Below are 24,229 nucleotides of genomic sequence, written 5' to 3' on the forward strand. Positions count from 1 at the left end.
ATTGGGTCCCAAAACCAGGGGGGGCAAGGTGACAAAACTGGGGGGCAAAGCTAGTACATTTCCCTTCGTAGATATGATTTAGCATAGTGCGGGGGCAAAAGTGGCGAAAACTGTCCCCCCTAATCGCAGCCACTGGGTGGGATGTGAACCATCGTAAATGTGCCTCCACTGAAGGGTCAAGCCCTGTACACTTAGGTGAAAAGGCGATAGCGTTACAACTACGCCATCGGAAATCTAGAGAAATAACTTAGAAATATGCCCATAATCATCCAGCCATAGGGTATCCAGGAAGAATGTTTCGTGAATATTCTGTGGATTATTTCTAAATATGTTTTTGGGGCTCTGTTGCAACGTAAACCGGATGTCATCTGTATTTATATATTTTATTTGATTCAAATATGTTGTGGATACGGAAAGGGTGTATTCTGGACTCGGAATGGACCTATCTGGACATTAATTACACTTCGTTTGGACATGATATAAGTATTTTTTATGTATATTTTCGATGCGAAAAGAGCCGACCACTGTGACGATGTGATTGGCCCAGCGCGCTATGACGCCAGGGGTCGCGGGTTCGAATTCTGGTCTGCGCATTGCTGTTCTTCGAGAGTATCCCTTCAATAATTTCATCATATCATCACTCATCCCCATCTTCGCGATTAGCCAAAAGCGGCAGTAAAGCGAAGTAATAATAAACCAAGTCAATCAATCGATGCCAAAAGAACATTAGTGCACTATAGCACGCACTGGAAATAAAATTATTAACTTTTTATTATGGATGTTTTGTTTGCACTTGAATACAAAAAATGGATTAAAATGGGTACAAAGAAATATTGGGTCAAGCAGGAGGAGGCGCCAAAATCTATTCTCGCTTCGAGTAGAGATTTACCCCCGTCCGTGGCGGAGTTCTGGAGGGGGCAGGGGTGTCCTGGCCCCCCAAATTAAAGAAGACTAAAAAAAATAACACATGATTAAGTTCAATTACTACATTTTTGTTATGAAGCCATACAGCAAATCTTGACTTTTGGCATGATGGCATGTGCGGTAATTGCACCGCAATTGCGGGTCTTAGACGATTTGATTGATGTGAACAGTTTGAAGAAGGAAAAACGTAAAATCACTTTGTGTTGAGTCTACAGTTACTGCTAAGGCATCAAAAAAACTTTTCAATTTAATTTTTCTAAAATTTCTCAAGCTTACTACTGTTCCGTAACTTTTTAAAAGTAATGCAAGTATTGTATCAATAAAAAAAATGAAATGCAAAATACAATAATCGTACTGTTTTGCTTCTTATAAAACTGACAACCAATATACTAATTAATATTTGTTTACTCAAGCGAGGAAGTTTAACATTTTCAAATCTAAAAGGCCTAAAACTCAGTGTTTTTAAGTTGTTGTTTTTTTTAAAAAAATCCGGGGGAAGGCCTCCGGACCCCTTAAAAACTAGGGGATATTCAATAACCCTCAGGTACATCATATGCTTCTCCCAGAGTCTGCCCCCCCTCCCCAGGCAAAAGCTCAAACTCCGCCCATGCATGGCGGAGTAGTTAGAACAGCGTGCTGCGACGCTAAGGGTCCTGGGTTCGAAGTTCGAATCCTAGTCTATAATGTGCATGTTCCTTCATCAATTTCATCACTCATCCTCATCATCTCGATTAGACAACAAGTAAAATAAACCAAATCAATTAACCAACCAAACCAGGTAGATATTTCAGCACACTGGAATTCGCGATTAAAATTACAACCTGAGCGCTAGTGTCGCTTCCAATATGGCCGCTCTATGTAGGATAAATCTTTGTTTACATTCAGTAGCAGTACGTAATAGCAGCGTGTTGTCATTGCTGGTATGGAAGAGACGTATAAAATACGAGTAATTTTTAAATATTGCGAATGCGATGTGAATTATAGGAACTATAACGAAGGTGAAGCTGTGCTGAGAGCGAAGCATTTAATTATGACAGGCAAAAATAACATGGAAAACTCAGACGAAACTAATGTATACGCACGCACTGGTTCTTCAAAGCAACACTGTTTCATCTGCACTTCGGTTGTAACTGCGGTTCTCAGAAATGATTTGAAAATAAAGCAATTCACCTGTATTGCAAAGCTTGGGCAGGAGAAAAATGTAAACATGCCGTTGCAGTTCTTTCCCCAAAGAGGCAGGCTGGTTTAATAATTGATTTATTGATTGACTTGCTTTATTTTACTTCGCTTTTTGTGCCACTTTTGGCTAATTTGCGAAGATGGGGATGAGTGATGAAATTGATGAATGGACACTCACAAACATCCATGCCCAGGCCAGGATTCGAACTCGGGACCCCTGGCGTCGTAGCGCGAACTGATTTAATAACAACACAGGATAATAATAATAACAACAACAATTTCATTGAGGTTATCTTCAGTCTTCTTCACTGAAAATTGACTTACTAAATGAAACAGCAACATTAGCATGTCAATTTCCTTTTTCTGACTTATTATTATGATTACAGACATTAATTAATTCTCAAACTATTTTCATCCTCGCACTTAATCGACTTGCACCTGTTCCAAATTATATACATACTACATTGTTTTCTAATAAAAATGTTACATTCATGAAGAACAATTTATAAAACTTTCTTTCATCGTAATAAAATCATATTTCGGAAAATAAAGTGAACAGACTCGTGCGTTCTTCGTAATTTCCTTGCCGCAATTCAGTTATGCCAATCAGTTCTGTTTTCCCTGATTTATTTACAAATTTCATTTTCATGATTCCACGGGGTGGAAATACATGTAAGCTTTTCACTTGTCCTGAACCACAAAACGATTTAGAGGAAAATAACTTAACAGTATGTTCCCCATGCTTTGAACGGTTTCAACACAGCCAAGTGCAGCGAAGTGTCCTACTTGGAGTGGTTCCTGAAAATCTCACCAGATGGAATATCGGATAATTTTAATCGCGAATTGAGGATTATATTAAAATTATCACATTTGCAGTGTTGCACTTTTATTGATTGTTGAACTTAGATAAGAATGTGCGTTGTAAGAGGAAGTAAATTCACTGATGCGGGTGACAGGTGAAGATAAACACAGTCGATACAGGCCGTGTCCGAAAGGTGCAAGACCGTACTTGAAGCGAGCATCCTCAGAGTATGGTCTTGGAGTTCGGTCTTGAAGTCGTGGACTGGAAGTGAAAGTCTATCGAATTGTACTTCGACTGCAGCGCCAAATACGATCAGTAGATAGAACTGAGGACACGTTGTTTTCCTCGCGTTTTAAACACTTGTTTATAACCATGGAAATCACATAGCATTTTAAAATGTTCGTACACATACATTTCCACACATTAGAAGAACTGTAACCAACAACTTGCTGACCCATAACGCATATTTAACCCGCGTTGCTGGCTTTCTATCTCAGCGATTCAAAACAAATGAGCAACGAGTGTGGATATCACGTGACCTACTCACCAAGCATCTGTGCCGAGAGCTGCGTCCTTGGGGCTTCTATTCTTGGCGCTTTCGAACCATTTCGAACTGTACTATTAGGTGACATCACTTCCGTCAAAACCATACTTCAATTATCTTTCGGACAGAGCCAGTGAATGATGGGGGAACAAAGGCGTGTCTCTTCAATCCTGTTAATACTTTGTGGATTCACAGGTACGTTTATACTTATAGGCTGAGTGAGTAAACAGAAACACAAGTTGTTAATTTATTCATTCTAGTTTTTGGATTTTTAACTAGTTATTTTTTAGAGATTTACCTACGTTTCGGAGGCTGAATCTGCCTCCGTCTTCAGGGTAGCGTGTAGTCTATTAGATCACATAAATGGTTGCCTAGGAGGATTTCTTGGTGGCCTAGGCTCCACCGCGTCTGTCGGTCACAAGGAGCTCTATATACAAAACATTGCCAGGTAAGATTATGAGTGGCCCAGGCTCCACTTTGTCAGATGACCACGTCAAGACCACGATCAAGGCTTCGTGTGGCACCATTAGGTTTCCACCTTGATCTCTGGAGACTGGGCCGTCCCGGATTGCACGTTGACGTAAAGCGGGGTTGGTGTGCAATGTGTATGAATGGTCTATAGAGACTATGCGTGAGATCTTATATCTGTGGAGGGATAGTGTCCGAATTGTTGTTTGTGGTCCCGTTGTTGTTTGTGATTTTTGTAGTATTTTAAAAGAAAAAAGAGGCTATATTACCAACATATTTCTACTATTGCCGGCCTCCGTGGCGGAGTGGTTAGTTCTTTGTGAGTGTCCATTCATCAGTTTCATCACTCATCCTCATATTCGCGATTAACCAAAAGTATCAGAAAGGCGAAGTAAAATAAAAAAAATCAATCAATCAATATTTCTACTTGTCACCATGGGCGTCCGGAAGGGAGGGCCGTGGCTTCTCCCCTGGAAAATGAAAGTCAACCAAAAATTATGTATTTCACACATATAATTTCATTTTAGCCACAATAATATGTGTTAATTATAGCATGAACACCATAAATTCAAATTTAAGCAATGTTTTTTTAGGGAACAACACTATTTTTTGGGAAAATGTGCCTTGTTTGCCCTCCTGGAAAAAATACCTTCCTTGCCCCTCCCTGCGGACGTCCATGCTTGTCACTTCTTGTCTGTTATAGGAACTGCAATTAGATTTTTGCGAGCTTTATATGCCTTGACCAAAAGGAGAGATGGCCACACCCAAATGACAATTTTCCTCCGTATATATTTACAGCAAATATTTTCCGCGATTCAGTCTTTTTCAAGTTAACGGTTTGTGATTTTGATTTGATTTGCTTCATTTTACTTCGCTTTTTGTGCCACTTTTGGCTAATTTGCGAAGATGCGGATGAGTGATGATATGATGAAATTGATGAATAAACACTCACAAATATCCATGCCCAGGCCTGGATTCGAACCCGGGACCCCTGGCTTTCAAGTTAACGGGAATGGAAAGTTTCTCGATGATAGGTCACTGTACTACGTCGCATATTTTACCGTTAACTCTATGGAAGCAATGGAATTATGAAAATAATGAAATACAACACAGGCCCGTAGCTAGAGGGGGCAGAGGGAGCGGCAACCGCCCCCCCCCCGAGAGCCTGCTTTGCCCCCCCTGTGAAAAATACAGAACACGTTCCTACCTGAAATTCTCTCAATGATCTTTACAATTATATCATGTGTTACTCTAGCAACATAACAAAGACACTTATTGATTTTGTGATTTATTAGGGTGTATGGGATTCCGTATAATGTCGTATCATGATTGGGGGAGGGGGAATTCTCTTCCAGATTCAGACTTCGGAAAATGATTTCGCAATTTTCAGTATCTAGAACAGTTGTGACATTTTGAGTAGTCTTGTATTAAAGGTGCCTAATGTGTTTGGATGTGTTGCTATGAACTTGGAACCAGGCACGTATCCAGAGGGGGGGCTTAGGGGGCTCGAGCCCCCCCCCCCGAAAGTTTTAGGTTTACACTAGATAAAATGAGGTTTTTGGTTTCTTGTGATGTGAAATAAAATAATGTGACAATAATTTAAGGAGAGAAATAATTATCGAGACAAGACGGAGAATGTTCTATAATCCTGTTATTGTTAATAACACGTATCCAAGGTAGGGTTGAGGTGGCTCGAGCCCCCCCCCCCAAGGATTTTTTTTTATTTTACACTAGATAAAATTAGGTTTTTGGCTTTTTGAATAATGTGACGATGATTTAAGGAGATAGACAATTATCGAGGCAAGACGGAGAATGTTCTATAACCCTGTTGTTGGTAATATTGCACGTACACTTCTCTTGCGCTTTCGGTGTTGTCGCAGCGCACTTGAGCACTATGTAGAAACTTGTCAGCATTTGGAAGCTGCACAACAAAGGTAGCGCCTAACGTAGGGCGATTAGTTTTAATTTCTAATCTCTGGAAGGTGGGAGAGGGTACGTTCTTGAATGAGAGAATGAGTCAACTACTGGCGATATTAACGAATCGTTTTATCTGCGGAACGTTCTAGAATATAATGAGGATATAAATACGCGGATTCAATTTTTCGGTTGATCTGTACAAAGAATTGGTTAATGAGATTTCAGAGGTAAGTGTGACAATTCATACAGTCTATTAGTGATCAGTCAGCGTCCTCTGGTTGCTTTATAAGATATAGTGATTCGAAAATGAAGACATTGACGACAGCAGAACTTCCGGGGCCTCAGTGTAGTGCTAGTTCGGTTGGAGGGCCGAACAGATCAAGGTCTCTCTCTCTCGTTCTCTCTCTCTCTCTCTCTCTCCCTCCCTCCCTCTCTCTCTCTCTAAAGTGAATATTTCAGCAGTACCGGATATTGGATTGGTTTATTAAAACAGAAATAAGCTGCATAGATAAACTGAAAATCAAAGTTTTGAGTGATGATTTAGTTTATCCAGAACTAAATTTCGTATACGCAGTCCGAGAATTTCATCGTATAAAAAAATACTTTGTTTAAGCCTACTGGGTTCGAAACACATTCAAACACTTAACTACCATAAAGAGACAGCCGAAAATTTTATGAATGTCGAGAAGAGAAAGCAAGAAGATGTTGCATATGTAGACATTTTAAGCGGAAATTGCAGGCTCTACCAGAACCTGAATCAGGGCTCTACCAACTGAGCCACCTAGCCATCCTTGACTTCAACCGATTTTTCGTTAAAATGTCTACATAGTACATGTCCTGTGTATATTAAATCGTAAGATGTTGCCTGTATAATGAACAAGCACAGAAAATATAGGAGAGAGAAGAAAACTGAGGAGCATTCCCACCGGTTGAAAATATTTTTTTTCTGTGGTCAACAAGAGCTACTACTTCGATGTGACAATGACTGGGTCCTAATATGGGAGATTTCACGCCGTGTCACCTGAAGATTAGGTTTGTGCGGCCTTTTGTGTCGCTACGGTGTGAAACGTTGCTGATGATTGGCGCATTCCAATCGACATGCATCGCGTGTCCCTTCGGTCTGAAACCTTCCTAAGTCTTGAAAATCCAAGTCACAAGAATGGAAAAATAGGGCCTTGTTAACGTTAGGTGTGAAGACAGGCAGACGACAGCACCCTAAAGGATCATATTCAAACCTGTAGGAAGAACGCATCTTACTTCAATCTCCAATACGATGATAAAAACTTCTGGTGAGTTCATTTTAAAAAATGTGTCCGAGATAAAGAGAGGCGTGCCCAGGATTTTCGGAAGGGAGAGGGGTTACGCATACTATTTTTGGTGGTCAGTCCTGATTTTGCCATTTTTTTCCTATCTTTGACGTTCCTCTTTTTTTTTTTTTTTTTTTTTTTTTTTTTATTTATTTTTTTTTTTTTATTTATATAAAAAGGAATACTGGGTCAAATGGGGTTATGACCTCACCAACCCTCCCTTGGGCACGTCGCTGGAGATAAATTAATAAGCATTTGATCATACTGGGAGACGAAACATTAGATGTGTTGGGAACGGAAGGATTTTCACTGTGCATTAATTGTTTCGTGATCCACCTGTATTCGAGAAGACTTCCTTTGTTTCGTGCCGATATACGACAAGACAGCAGAAGCTGTGACAGGCATTTTTGAACACTTGTGAGTGCTAAGGCCTGAATCTGAACAATTTGGTGTGTTTCGGCTTTTATAAGAGCTGCAAACATGGGAGGACAAGACACTTTAGTGGGATCATTTCAATGGAACCCGACAGTAACGAAACTCGAAATAAAATACATACACGAATTGTACTCGTTTTGTACCGAAATGTACCACAACAATTTCGTTTTGTACCAAGTTCCTTATACCAGATATCGTATACCAAAATACCGGGTTCCAGTGAAACGATAAAACCCCGACAACCGAATTTCGACGTTTTTATGATGTCATCGAATTGTACTCGTTTTGTACCGAAATGTACCACAAAAATTTCGTTTTGTACCAAAATCCTTATACCAGATATCGTATACCAAAATACCGGGTTCCAGTGAAATGGTATTTTCGAAATCCGAAAAATGAGGTTCTGATACTGCCAACGAATAGTACTCGTTTTGTACCGAAATGTACCACAAAAATTTCGTTTTGTACCAAGTTCCTTATACCAGATATCTATCGTATACCAAAATACCGGGTTCCAGTGAAATGGTATTTCCAAAATTCGAAAATTGAGGTTCTGATACTGCCACCGAATAGTACTCGTTTTGTACCGAAATGTACCACAAAAATTTCGTTTTGTACCAAAATCCTTATACCAGATATCGTATACCAAACTACCGGGTTCCAGTGAAACGATAAAACCCCGACAATCGAATTTCGACGTTTTTATGATGTCATCGAATTGTACTCGTTTTGTACCGAAATGTACCACAAAAATTTCGTTTTGTACCAAGTTCCTTATACCACATATCGTATACCAAAATACCGGGTACCAGTGAAACGATAAAACCCCGACAATCGAATTTCGACGTCTTTATGATGTCATCGAATTGTACTCGTTTTGTACCGAAATGTACCACAAAAATTTCGTTTTGTACCAAAATCCTTGTACCAGATATCGTATACCAAAATACCGGGTTCCAGTGAAATGGTATTTTCGAAATTCGAAAATTGAGGTTATGATACTGCCAACGAATAGTACTCGTTTTGTACCGAAATGTACCACAAAAATTTCGTTTTGTACCAAGTTCCTTATACCAGATATCGTATACCAAAATACCGGATTCCAGTGAAATGGTATTTTCGAAATTCGAAAATTGAAATTCTGATACTGGCACCGAATAGTACTCGTTTTGTACCGAAATGTACCACAAAAATTTCGTTTTGTACCAAGTTCCTTATACCAGATATCGTATACCAAAATACCGGGTTCCAGTGAAACGATAAAACCCCGACAATCGAATTCGACGTTTTTATTATGTCATCGAATTGTACTCGTTTTGTACCGAAATGTACCACAAAAATTTCGTTTTGTACCAAAATCCTTGTACCAGATATCGTATACCAAAATACCGGGTTCCAGTGAAACGATAAAACCCCGACAATCGAATTTCAACGTTTTTATGATGTCATCGAATTGTACTCGTTTTGTACCGAAATGTACCACAAAAATTTCGTTTTGTACCAAAATCCTTGTACCAGATATCGTATACCAAAATACCGGGTTCCAGTGAAACGATAAAACCCCGACAATCGAATTTCGACGTTTTTATGATGTCATCGAATTGCACTCGTTTTGTACCGAAATGTACCACAAAAATTTCGTTTTGTACCAAGTTCCTTATACCAGATATCGTATACCAAAATACCGGGTTCCAGTGAAATAGTATTTTCGAAATTCGAAAATTGAAATTCTGATACTGCCACCGAATAGTACTCGTTTTGTACCGAAATGTACAACAAAAATTTCGTTTTGTACCAAAATCCTTATACGAGATATCGTATACCAAAATACCGGGTTACAGTGAAATGGTATATTCGAAATTCGAAAATTGAGGTTCTGATACTGCCACCGAATAGTACTCGTTTTGTACCGAAATGTACCACAAAAATTTCGTTTTGTACCAAGTTCCTTATACCAGATATCGTATACCAAAATACCGAGGTCCAGTGAAATGGTATTTTCGAAATTCGAAAATTGAGGTTCTGATACGGCCACCGAATAGTACTCGTTTTGTACCGAAATGTACCACAAAAATTTCGTTTTGTACCAAAATCCTTATACCAGATATCGTATACCAAAATACCGGGTTCCAGTGAAACGATAAAACCCCGACAATCGAATTTCGACGTTTTTATGATGTCATCGAATTGTACTCATTTTGTACCGAAATGTACCACAAAAATTTCGTTTTGTACCAAAATCCTTATACCAGATATCGTATACCAAAATACCGGGTTCCAGTGAAATGGTATTTTCGAAATTCGAAAATCTAGGTTCTGATATTGCCATCGAATTGTATTCGTTATGTTCTGAAACGTACCACAAAAATTTCGTTTCGTACCAAAATCCTTATACCAGATATCGCATACCAAAATACCGGGTTCAAGTGAAACGATAAAACCCCGACAATCAAATTTCGACGTTTTTATGATGTCATCGAATTGTACTCATTTTGTATCGAAATTTACCACAATTGAATTTCGTTTTGTTGATTTCTTGATTTTTTGGTGGTTTAGATGTAATTCGAGTGGCAGTCCTCATTGTTCCGACGCCCCATCTTTCTTCCTATGCTCGGTAATAGGCTTTTATGCTTGTTTTTGTAGCATTCCAGAGTAATACAAGTCATTATTGCCCTTGCTCACTTAACGCTCACAACAATGAAAACCCCCTGGCGGAGTGGTTAGAACATCGCGCTACGACGCCATGGTCCTGGGTTGGAATCCAGATCTGGGCATAGATGTTTGTGTATGTCCATTCATCAATTTCATTATATCATCACTCATCCCCATCTTCGCAAATTAACCAAAAGTGGCACAAAAAGCGAAGTCCAATAAACAATAAAACAACAACCACAACGCAACAGGAGTAAATCGAGGAACTAACGAAAACGCAGAACACTGTGATAGAAACATTTTTTTGCCCTCGGAATAAGTTGTCTTTCCCTTTCTACCCTCACCTTCCCTTTCCCCCCCTCGTTGGACACCCCGCGCTGGACAAGAAATAGGTGTGAAGCCCAGTTGTACCGAGTGTCCAGCATTGCCAACCTCCCAATCAGCAAAAGTGTGCTGATTAAGCTCTTAAATTTTGCTAAATGTAACTAAATTGTGCTCGGACGACTTAGGTCTTAAGTTCATTTTATGCATCTATTTTGGGGGAGTTGTGATGTGAACATACGTTGTTGATTAGTTTAAAATATTGGTAATTTCCCCCCCCCCCCCATTAAATTAAATACAATGGTTTAACCAATATAATTGGTTCAAAATAACGCTTGAAAAAGTTTGAGAAAATTCGACGACTAAGGAATTAGGCTGCTTGTTTTATCTGTGACCCCAATTTTCTACCAATTTCCTTCAATAAAATGTTCCTCCTGAACTAAGTAAGGAATGATAAAGAAAAGATGAAAAGAAGATGGTGAACAGATGTGGCTGGATCGGCATGCTACGTTTTGTTTAAAACAAATAAGATCTGCAATTTCTTATTTTATTAATTTTTTTTATTTTTAAATTATATTCATCTGAATTCAATTTATCTGTCTCCCAGGAAAGCATGTTTGTAGATAATGCTATATTTTACCATTATGCCAAACCCTGGGTGCTAGTTACCAACAAAGTTCAAATTGTACTACGTTTAGCACAATTATGCTTGGGTTGACATCACTGCGTGAGGCCGGACTCAATGTGTCCATTTCGAACGAACGCGCCCCTAAAATTATGATTTCCCGCATGAATCACATAGAATGTTATGGGACCAGCTGATGCCCTCTGAGAAGTGGCTCGACATGCGACGGTAGAGCCCCTGGCAGGGATGGAAATTTGTGGAAATTATCGTAAGGCCTAGAATTTTAGTTTTCTTAAGGCGTCGTTTAATGGAATTGTAAGTAATAAAATAATCCGTAATAGCCAAATAGCCAAATATATTAGGGTAGGTCGGCCTCCGGGCCTCTTATGACGCTTCGCCACTGGCTCGTAGGCAGGTAATATATTTTAATCTTAATCCTCATTAGATGGGATACAAAAGATAATCTGTTTAGTTTTTCGATACCGTCTGTGGTTTTGCCGTAATTTAAAAATAATCTTGTAGTACTTTTCAAAGATTTTGCCTTATAACTTTTGAACAAAGTAAATAACAATAAAAGGTTTCGAATAAAAGTTGTACCCTATTTTATAAGCTTTAAAACGATATACATTTTAATGAAGAGTATGAAGAGTATCCTCCGAATGGAGGATAGTACCACAGTCCGGCGGTTAAGTCCGGAATCATTGACTTCTTATTAACAAGAAAAAAAATTAGTAGAATTAATTGTTGTACGTACCACTTACGTACATATACTTAATATATGTTCAGTCGAGTAGCCAATCGCCATCTGCATTCTGACGGCCATCATCTTGAAAAGAGTCCGCCATATTGGATATTTTTGATTTGATAGAGCTATCTCTGGAACGGTGGCACATATCAACTTCCGTTGTTTTGTTCTTTTCACAAATATTCCAAACTGTGCAAACTTTAATAATATATCATAAATGTATTTTCGAAAAATAAAAATTGTAGTTTTGTAGAAAAACTCACTACTATTTATAATACTTTATGTGAATAACGGCAAGCTGAAAGTCTTAATAATTCTCGAACTAAACAATAGTATTTTATATCTTGTAAGGTTACGAGATGTTTATTATGTAGAAGACTTTAGACGAACTGAACACTTAACATACGATTTTTTATCTTTATAAATTTTCCTAAATAATATTTTGAAAGGAAATACAATTTATGAACAATCGAATATGATTTCTGAAAGTTGGAGTTATTGATATTTATCTAGCATTAAATTGTTTTATTATTTGAAAGAAAAACACTCTATTATTTGTCATTGATGATACGAAAATACTGAAATTTGTTTTACAAAATATTTTGATATGAATTTCTCATTACATCGGTCTTCAATTTAAATCCTACTTTTGGATAATGTAGTAGTACGGACAAGATTTCCCATTCAACACCAATCCCCTATACTCTATCCTGGGAATCTCTGGAGCAAGGCCACGCATAACGGCAGAGAAGGGGAGAAATCGAAGCGAAAAGACGGAGCAAAGCAGTACACGCTGATGCAAACAGCTGATAAATGCAGTCCATTTCCCCCCTCCACGCAATTCCGTTTTTCGCAAGTTTTCATTGGTCGAACCCTCTCGAGTTACTACTTGCGCAGAGACTTACCTTCGTTCGTTCGCTTGCTCCATAGATTCCAGGGACAGAATAGAGTACCTCGTGCTTGGTTATAATGGTCTTGAGCGTGAAAAACGAACTGGGGATTGCACAGAGATTTGAGGTATAAAGATTGGTTTATTTCATGAAGGTGAAGAGTGTGAGGTTCTGTCTCATTTAAGTTGTTACAATGAGTGTTTTGGGCTCTTTTAATCCTTACTTGCACTATCTTGAGTCAGCTTCTGCGTTACAATTGACAAGGTATACATCCTTATGCAGTTTGTAGAGTGCACAGGTTGAAGTCTCATGAGTACTTGCTGTAGTTTCTCACAAGTCAAGCTTTACGAAATAAAACCCTTGTAGTAGTACCAAGTCAGAAGTATTTTGGTTTGCTCCAGAGTTTATATCTAGCTTCTTCCAGCAAGAAAGAACACCACCATTCATTTTAACATGGTCACTTCAACGTGGAGCTGGGGTGTAAGGGGTGCTCCTTCCACGTAGTGCACCCAATAGTCAACCTCATTTCTACGTAGTACACCCTGGACTAGACTAACGAGGCTCTGGCGACTGGCCCCATAGCCAGTATAATTTTGTTTGTGTTGTCCTGTGTTTTGTCCTTATTTGTGCTGAGTGCTCCTTTACAGCCTCAGCTTTTAACGAAAGTCAGAAGATTTTAATATTTTATGATTTTAGGTATGCAACGTTAGAGTTGTTCTGTGTAACGATAAGGGGCTGGACCCCGTATAATGTGACGGATGAAAAATAGCCTTAGTGCTGACGCACCCAACATTTTAAATTCAAATTAAATTCAAAATCAAATTCAACGTGGAACCTCCCAATATGATGGCTCTCTTATCGTCTCCATATAGTTGTAGTCAGCCTAGAACCAATGAATCCAGTTCGATATTTTAAATATTTTGTTGATCGTATTCAATAATTGGAACTGTTCTGGTTTCAGATTTACTGCTTTTATATAACATGTCAACACCAGGCGTTTTTTTTTTTTTGCTTTCAAGATCTTAACTCATCCGATGTTGAAGGCTGAAATGTTCTGAGCTTAAGTCACTCAGTCACTCTCTAGCATTCTTAAACCCGAAAGTTTATGGCGACAGCAACACAAGCCTTCAATCTGTCCCTATCCTGGGCAACATCAATCTTTCCCATCCTTACCGATTTCTTACAGGTCTCTTACACTCAGGTTTCTCAACAGGAAACTTTTCTTTCCTCTCCCACTCGTGCCACATGGTCTGCCCACCTAAATCTTCTTCATTTAATTATTCTAATAACATCTGAACATGAATGTATATTATTCAGTTCTAAATTATGTAACCTTCTCCACTCACTTGTCTCCTCGTTCCTTTTAGGTCCAAATATTGTTCTAAGGGTTTTATTTTCAAACACTCTTAATTGGATACTTAAAAACATCCATGCCCAGGCCGGGATTCGATCCCGGGACCCATGCCGTCGAAGCTGATGTGCTAACCACTCCGCTACGTGGGCGGCAACACATGTTTGTTTTCTAGAACCTATTTATATATTTTGTTATTCCAAACTTTTCTGTAAAGACTTCACAGTATTTTAAGCTAAAAATTGGTTACGAAAAAGGGGTACTGAAGGGGGTGCGGAAGAAAATCAAGGGATTTGCGAGCACCCCTTCGCACTCCCATGGCGTAGCTCCATGGCTCTGGGGGTTAACATACGTCACCAACGATTCCGAGCGAAAGGGAAGAAATAGGCTAAGACGAATATGTACGAATGTCTGTTATTCACACGTAATTTAACTGTTAAAGGGCAAATAGCTGTAATGGGCCTCCCCCATGGCGCAGTGGTAGCGTCATTGCCTTGTAATCAAGGGGTCCCGGGTTCGATACCCGGTGGAGGCACAAGTGGTTCGGATCCCACTTTTAAACTGTAGGTCCAGTCCCGATTAGCCTTACTGTGCATAAAGTGGACTTAAAACACCAACTCAAACCAAAACCAAATAGCTGTATGGAAAATAAACCATCGATTTCACAAATATGTGATTGTTGAAAAAGAGTTGAACGTGTGTAGTAGAAGTTAGGAAAAATTCGTGGGAAACTGAATAGGCAGACAACGAGAAGTGGTTTTCCATTCTGGGAATAATATTTGTTCATTTTCTTCCAATCGAAGGAAAGAGTTCGTCTTGTAGCAATATACTCGTATTTCTTCCATCTTCCATCTGTTTCCTTCCGGTCATACGTATGGACTTAATGTCATTCTGCGTGAAGCCTCATTTAGAAATATCTATTGTTCGTAATCGGTTGTTTCAGGCACATGGGACGCAGTAGACGCCATAAACGGCACTGACGTGCAAGAATGCTTCCATTTCAGTTCCAGCCGTGTGAAGGTGTTCTGTTCACACGTGTCGCCTTCTGCCGTGCAAGTAGTAGCTGAAAAGCATTAACTGACTGAATAGATTCTAAAAAATGTAACGTTAAGGTTAAAGGAAGAGTTTAATTTGTTGTAGAACTTCGAATGTATCAGAACCTCAATTTTCGAATTTCGAAAATACAATTTCAGGGGAACCCGGTATTTTGATATACGATATCTGGTATAAGGATTTTGGTACAAAACGAAATTTTTGTGGTACATTTCGGTACAAAACGAGTACAATTCGATGACATCATAATATCGTTCAAATTCGATGGTCGGGGTTTAATCGTATCACAGGAACCGGTATTTTGATATACGATATCTGGTATAAGGATTTTGGTACAAAACGAAATTTTGAGGTACATTTCGTTAAAAAAAAACAGTACCATTTGATGGCAGTATCAGAACCTCAATTTTCGAATTTCGAAAATAACATTTCAGTGGAACCCGGTATTTTCGTATACGATATCTGGTATAAAGATTTTGGTACAAAACGAAATTTTTTGGTACATTTCGGTACAAAACGAGTACAATTCAATGACATCATAAAAACGTCGAAATTCGATTGTCGGGGTTTTATCGTTTCACTGGAACCCGGTATTTTGATATACGATATCTGGTACAAGGAACTTGGTACAAAACGAAATTTTTGTGGTACATTTCGTTACAAAACAAGTACTATTCGGTGGCAGTATCAGAACCTCATTTTTCGGATTTCGAAAATACCATTTCACTGGAACCCGGTATTTTGGTATACGATATCTGGTATAAGGATTTTGGTACAAAACGAAATTTTTGTGGTACATTTCGGTACAAAACAAGTACAATTCGATGACATCATAAAAACGTCGAAATTCGATTGTCGGGGTTTTATCGTTTCACTGGAACCCGGTATTTTGGTATACGATATCTGGTATAAGGATTTTGGTACAAAACGAAATTTTTGTGGTACATTTCGGTACAAAACGAGTACAATTCGATGACATCATAATATCGTTCAAATTCGATGGTCGGGGTTTAATCGTATCACAGGAACCGGTATTTTGATATTACAAAACGAAATTTTTGTGGTACATTTCGGTACAAAACGAGTACTATTCGGTGGCAGTATCAGAACCTCATTTTTCGGATTTCGAAAATACCATTTCACTGGAACCCGGTATTTTGGTATACGTTATCTGGTATAAGGATTTTGGTACAAAACGAAATTTTTGTGGTACATTTCGGTACAAAACGAGTACAATTCGATGACATCATAAAAACGTCGAAATTCGATTGTCGGGGTTTTATCGTTTCACTGGAACCCGGTATTTTGGAATACGATATCTGGTATAAGGATTTTGGTACAAAACGAAATTTTTGTGGTACATTTCGGTACAAAACGAGTACTATTCGGTGGCAGTATCAGAACCTCATTTTTCGGATTTCGAAAATACCATTTCACTGGAACCCGGTATTTTGGTATACGATATCTGGTATAAGGAACTTGGTACAAAACGAAATTTTTGTGGCACATTTCGGTACAAAACGAGTACTATTCGGTGGCAGTATCAGAACCTCAATTTTCGAATTTCGAAAATACCATTTCACTGTAACCCGGTATTTTGGTATACGATATCTGGTATAAGGATTTTGGTACAAAACGAAATTTTTGTGGTACATTTCGGTACAAAACGAGTACTATTCGGTGGCAGTATCAGAATTTCAATTTTCGAATTTCGAAAATACCATTTCACTGGAACCCGGTATTTTGGTATACGATATCTGGTATAAGGAACTTGGTACAAAACGAAATTTTTGTGGTACATTTCGGTACAAAACGAGTGCAATTCGATGGCATCATAATAACGTCGAAATTGATTGTCGGGGTTTTATCGTTTCACTGGAACCCGGTATTTTGGTATACGATATCTGGTATAAGGATTTTGGTACAAAACGAAATTTTTTTGGTACATTTCGGTACAAAACGAGTACTATTCGGTGGCAGTATCAGAACCTCAATTTTCGAATTTCGAAAATACCATTTCACTGGACCCCGGTATTTTGGTATACGATATCTGGTATAAGGAACTTGGTACAAAACGAAATTTTTGTGGTACATTTCGGTACAAAACGAGTGCAATTCGATGACATCATAAAAACGTCGAAATTCGATTGTCGGGGTTTTATCGTTTCACTGGAACCCGGTATTTTGGTATACGATATCTGGTATAAGGAACTTGGTGCAATACGAAATTTTTGTGGTACATTTCGGTACAAAACGAGTACAATTCGATGACATCATAAAAACGTCGAAATTCGATTGTCGGGGTTTTATCGTTTCACTGGAACCCGGTATTTTGGGATACGATATCTGGTACAAGGATTTTGTAGAAAACGAAATTTTTGTGGTACATTTCGGTACAAAACGAGTACTATTCGGTGGCAGTATCAGAATTTCTATTTTCGAATTTCGAAAATACCATTTCACTGGACCCCGGTATTTTGGTATACGATATCTGGTATAAGGAACTTGGTACAAAACGAAATTTTTGTGGTACATTTCGGTACAAAACGAGTACAATTCGATGACATCATAAAAACGTCGAAATTCGATTGTCGGGGTTTTATCGTTTCACTGGAACCCGGTATTTTGGTATACTATATCTGGTATAAGGAACTTGGTACAAAACTAAATTTTTGTGGTACATTTCGGTACAAAACGATGACAATTCAATGACATCATAAAAACGTCGAAATTCGATTGTCGGGGTTTTATCGTTTCACTGGAACCCGGTATTTTGGTATACGATATCTGGTATAAGGAACTTGGTACAAAACGAAATTTTTGTGGTACATTTCGGTACAAAACGAGTACTATTCGGTGGCAGTATCAGAACCTCATTTTTCGGATTTCGAAAATACCATTCACTGGAACCCGGTATTTTGGTATACGATATCTGGTATAAGGATTTTGGTACAAAACGAAATTTTTGTGGTACATTTCGGTACAAAACGAGTACAATTCGATGACATCATAAAAACGTCGAAATTCGATTGTCGGGGTTTTATCGTTTCACTGGAACCCGGTATTTTGGTATACGATATCTGGTATAAGGAACTTGGTACAAAACGAAATTGTTGTGGTACATTTCGGTACAAAACGAGTACAATTCGTGTATGTATTTTATTTCGAGTTTCGTTATTGTCGGGTTCCAGTGAAATGATCCCCACTTTAGTGGTGTTCAGGCTCGAATCAGAGAGAAATATTCGAGAGCTGTCTGCGTCCACCTCGCAGCCCACAGTTTGAATCTCACATTGTCGAGTGGATTGTCCATCCCGTGCATGTGTAACAGCTACGTAAAAACACTCAAAGACACCATAGACGTTTTTATGCCTGATGAGAAGAAATGAACAAACACACATACTGAGATGGTTCCGGCACACAATGTTAACGCATAGAAACAGAGGAGTCGAGTGGTAAAAAATGTTCCGATTTCACGTTCTGATTAAAATGACAGCCTTACAGTGGCGACGATTTAAGGGATAGTTGCTCCCCATTTTTTATTTTCTTGTCTCAACATTATGGCCTCTTAATGTTAAGCCTTGTCTACCAAGAGAAAGTAAACTTTGCTTGCAACGCCCTCCGCACCCCCCCCCCCCCGCCCGTTTTGGAAGCCAATTGCCACCACTGGTCTTGAACATACAATTGTGAGGTTCTTGAAAAAATGGTGTTGAGCCCCCCCCCCCCCCCGAAAGGAATTCCTGGATACGTGCCTGCTTGGAACTGCTTAAATTTTTGTTTCCCAAGTCTACCTTTTGGTAATAGTGATTCATGTGGTAGAGAGAGGGAGTGGATATTTGATTTTTGTTCCTTATCGTTGCTTTTCTGCCACTTCTAGCTAAACGCAAGAATGAGTGATGGCGTGAAATTGACGAAGAGACACTCATAAACAGTGCCGCAACCACATGGGGGCAGGGGGCATTGTCCCCTCCTCCCCAACCTTGGACGGAAGTCCATTCTAGGGGAAGCAAACATTGAAGTAAAAAAAAAGACTTGGAGCATCTAAGAATAGCAGGGCAATTGGATACTCATGATGGAATTAATTTTTACGCCTTCCTTGTATTTTTCTTCCAGACGGCCAAGGACACTTGCAAGGGGCACAGAGGGGCAATTGCCCCCCTCCATTTCAAATTTTATACAAATAAAAATACATTTCGTAAAATTTTCTTGCTCGCTTCGCTCGCAAGATCTGCTGCTGTTATGGTCCAACTTTAGAGCCATAGCTATGGGGTGGCGGGAGTCGGCCCTGGATTCCAAACGATCTGTAGTAAAAAAAAAAAAAGTTAAAGAGAATGCCATAGCGCCCCGTGAAGTTATTTGCGCCCTGTTAAAACAATTTCTTTCTATGAAACTTAATATGAAATATTAATGATGACAAGTCATTGATCAATCAAGGGATTCCTATTTGTTTGTCAGGTGCCAAAACATGTATTTCAACTACAGGGTGGCCAGAAAGTCCCTTTACAACTCTACTAATTTCATCCCTACATAAATAATATTTACAGTTAGTTGTCCAAAACATCCGTATGTGCACCTCCATGATCCCTGCACAGCTTGATACGCCCATTGATGGCCATTGGCAGTAATGCGTGCAGCGTGTGGAGCTGCATTGTGCTCCTTGCATTTCCAAGTTCTGCAGAACGCTTTCTGGTCGACTTGCAGGATGAACTCATCACTGACACACTAACGTCTGCACACGTTTCCTCTCGGGTTGATGGACGACCATAACGAGGGGCATCCAAAACACTTCCCAGGCGAAAAGCTTTCTTCTCCCACGTGATCAAAGTCTGATGACTTGGTGGCTCCTTACCAAACCGTTCACGAAACCTATCCATCACCTGCGACATATTTTCGTTGTTGTGCTTCCGTTCATGGACCCATACAATTGTCACTAAGCGCTCCTCCAAAGTAAAGTCACTGGTATCTGCCATTGTTGTTCACCAATCACGGGAAGGCGCGACAATGAACTGGTCAACGCACAGACTTTATTCTCCCTCCGCGAGCAGTCACGTGGCAGTTATGCGGCAGGCACGTGGCAATTCACGTGAGGAGCACTGTTGCTATATCAATGATCAGGATAGGAGGTAAACATTTTAAATTTCTTACAATCTTACATTGTTACACGCATTTAGTTCGGGTGTAAAGGAACTTTCTGGCCACACTGTATAATATAATACAATTCACACAATATTTTGCAAAATGGCTAACGTAACCAGTAGGCAAACATTGTCTGTAGTAATGCAAGAGTCTCCTCTTTCAAGGAAATAGAGTCCGTGGTGGACTAAGGGACCCATGTTTTAATGTTTTAGTAAGTACAAAAAAAAATTATTACACATTTTTACACAATTCATCAAAGTGTAGATAATATGTAACCATTATTATTTAATTAAATCGATTTTTCTTGCATAACACAACCTAATGGTGTTGTTGGATTCACGTTAGATTCCTTTGTGAGTAAAAATCTTGCATACTGGAAACTAGAGGGAATCATTATGAAGCATGAATTATAAAGGACTCCCTTAATCAGTTTTGCAGAGAGGCCCAAAGCTGTTAGTACATATTAATAATCTATTAACATTATCGACCTGTAAATATCAAGTAGATACAGTCCCTATTAGCTTATTTATGTTAAACTTTATATTCTTTGCAGTGGCATGCCCAGGATTTCGAAAGGGAGGGGTCATGTCTAAATTTTTTAGTAGTCAGTCCTCATTTTGCCATATTTTCCTACCTTTGACGTTCTTTGTTTTAAAATATTGGAACAAAAGGGGGGTATAACCCCCACCAGTCCCCTCCTTGGGCACGCCACTGATTCTTTGGCAATCTGGAAATATCATTATCGAAATATTGCTATTTGATGTTGCTCGAAGTTTTATTGTTCGTTGTTGCAGTTTCAAGATATCATCCCTTTTCTGTTACTTATCTCTTTTGGGGGAGGGGGCAAGTGCCTCTGTGTACCCTGCTATATCTGCCAATGCGATACAATATATTAAGAAATTGCACCCTCTAGGATTGACTTCGCCCCCCCCCCCCTTACAAAGAATTCATGGTTACGGGCCTGATACAACAGCCCTGTTCGGCGGGCCAGGCAACTTCGTCGGCTTGAAGATTTTGCACGTTTAGCGTTCGGTGGGTGGAAGTTGACGTCACGTCTTTACAGCCATCTTGTAGCCGGAGCAAGCCAATGAAAAGTTGACTCGTTCCGTCTGCACAAGATCTTGCAAGATTGCGGCGTCCGTGGAGATATATGCGGTTTGGAATAATAGTAGTAACACCCTCGTATACGTACCAGGTTTTGAGTCATGTGTGTTGCCTAAATTCAGGCGGCAAAGGTGAATTTGTGTGAATGAATTCTTGGAATTGTGTGGGAGGAAATGTGGGTGACGGTTTTAGTCACAGATTAGAAATAGATTTTAGTGGTGACGGTTGGTTTTCTTGAAATTGTGATATGCGTTTCCGGTTTGAGGAGCTGACGTTGATGAGTGTGTTTGAAATTCTGGGAATTGGTTGTGATAAGAGTGGTTTCTGGGAATGGGGAATGCGGAAAATGTTTTTCTTTTTTCCATTTATTTTTTGATAAGAATAGTAGTTCCTGGAAACCGTGCGAGTTTTGTCGGTCGTTAATTGAAAAGAAAATTACGGTTCAAGAATATAACGGAAATGTTATGAAATTCACGGTCAGTGTTCGTATGTTTGAAAGGGGTAGAGGTTAAATTGTCTGAAAGGGAACATGTCTGAGCATGTTTTGGGCTTAGTCTTCTAGGAATTGTGACAGTTTGAAATATGTTTAACGGAAAACGTGACGTAGGAAAAAATAAGGTATGAATAGAAGGGATACAAGATAATAGGATCATGCGAGGATGGATGTGTGCGGTACAAGACTGTCTGTTAATGGCGTGAATTTCTACGAGAGCTGCTACGAGGAGTTCTGGGAAACTTGTTCGATCTTGCGGCAACCTGGACAACGATCGATCGACCCTGTTTCGGCTGCTGAATTATTTCCCGTTTATGTATGTAGCGATACGTGAATCTCCCTGGTGTGGATGTTACCTGTTCAACGAATTAGGAAAAATAATTCATTATCACTTCGAGACGTTGGAGGAGATAGAAGAGAGAAAATGAAGAGCGGACGAGAGAACAGGATTTCCAAGTCACAGGTGTATGTGCGAACTACGTCACAGGAAGGAGGAGGACAAGATCAACGAAGTTTTGAAGGAGAGTGAAAGAGTGGCTTTCCTTGTTGGCGAACAGAAATTCCTTGTGGTGTTCTGGCTGTGATCGTCCGTTGTGGAGTGAGGATTACTGGCGCTGGTGTCGCAGGAGAGAAGGCATTTTTAACTTCCGGAAGAAAAGGCGAAATCCAGTGTAAATTAGAAGGATATCCATGTTTCCCCGTGCTTCCTTCCGAGGGTTTTGGTGTTCGCCGATCGTTGTTCCCCGACGATCCTGAGGATATTCTGGATGTACCTTCATCGCCGATACCAGGGACGCCATCACCTACAGTATCCGATTATTTTTCCTTTTGTGACATATGAAGGTGTTTACTTACCACGATTGCTGGACTCGCACCGAACCATATGCTTGCTATCAATTACCTATCAGTGAATTCGAGATATAGAACATACAGAAAGTGGCCTATAGGATTATGTCAGACTTCGGAAGAATTAGTTACTGCAGGATTTTACTATTCACGCTAGCGACACGGTATTGTGTTCTCATTGTTCGTATGGACTTTATGATTGGACATCCAAAGATTGTCCGATTCTAGGACATTACCTGTTGGGCTGTTGATACCCCCAATGTCCTTTCATACAGAGTGTTGCGGCGTTACATCGTAACTCCAAGAGTTCATTTCCATTAACAGTTGACCTTCCCAGTTTCCGGAAAACACTTGTTACGTACCCAATAGGACCAAGTAAGGTGAATAGTTTGCCAAAGACGAATAGAGATGGCAGCACCAGGCGTGCAAGGTTAAGAATTGGCATAATATATGTGAATAATTGTTTAAATAAGAACAAAGCAAATTGGAAAGATGAAAAACAATAGAATATATTATAAGAAGACAAAAATAAATATGAAAGAAGTAAATTAATATATATATATATCTTATAAATCAAATCAATGATCACATGTAAGTTAATATGAAAATTAAGGAAGTCAAAGCACTAATACAAGTTTGTGTCTTTGAACAGATATTGCATCTGTTTGGTTGATTTACCATTCCTATAGGGGAAATTTTGTTTACATCAGTGGCGAGCGCGTTCCGATCGCAGACCCAAGGGAGGATATTAGTATTATTCCCAAAGCTTAGAGGAAAAAGTTGGAAAAGAATAAAGGAATTCGTTAAATAGTCAAAACCGAAATAAATTGAAATCCAGAGGGAAGTCCAGATCCTACATATCAAGAAAGAAGTCCAGAAGGAAGTCCAGATCCAGATCTGTCCCTTGAGAAGGAAGTCCAGATCCAGACCATCCATTAAGAAGGAAGTCCCGATCCAGACTGTCCATTAAGAAGGAAGTCCAGATCTGTCCATTGAGAAGGAAGTCCAGATCCAGACTGTCCTTTGAGAAGGAAGTCCCGATCCAGACTGCCCATTGAGAAGGAAGTCCCGATCCAGATCTGCCCACTACGAAGGAAGTACATATAGAAGAATATCCAAATAAAGAAAATAAATAATAAAAAGAATATTGAGATGAAAATTGACTATAACGAGAAAATTATAGAAGAATGTAGCTTATCATGTAAAATTCTTACTCCATGTATCCTGTGTTTAAATAATATATTCGTTTAAACGTCTCCATTGGAAGGCATCCTGTCTGGTTTCGTTGTCTACAAAGAACCCTACCCTGTAGATAAGCTAGCTGAGTTTTAAGATTAAGGTTTATGAACCTTTGCACCAAATGAAGGTAGCATAAATAAATGGCGACCAACTTTTGGGGCTAGAGAATTAGGAACCAGACAGCGAAGAGAGAAAGAATAA

General features: G+C 39.3%; 1 protein-coding gene across 1 annotated transcript in view; it reads left to right on the forward strand.

The window, feature by feature from the left end:
* Positions 1-3,576: 3,576 nt before the first annotated feature.
* LOC145999877 (uncharacterized) overlaps positions 3,577-24,229 on the forward strand; it is a 58,931-nt gene continuing 38,278 nt past the window's right edge. Inside the window, exon 1 of the mRNA XM_083137147.1 lies at positions 3,577-3,644. Within this exon, the coding sequence (XP_082993273.1) occupies positions 3,587-3,644 (58 nt within the window). The 5' untranslated portion in view covers positions 3,577-3,586. The remainder of the gene's footprint in view (positions 3,645-24,229) is intronic.

This window comes from Lepisma saccharinum, chromosome 16 (assembly GCF_977018435.1).
Source record: "Lepisma saccharinum chromosome 16, izLepSacc3.1, whole genome shotgun sequence".
NCBI lineage: Eukaryota > Metazoa > Arthropoda > Insecta > Zygentoma > Lepismatidae > Lepisma > Lepisma saccharinum.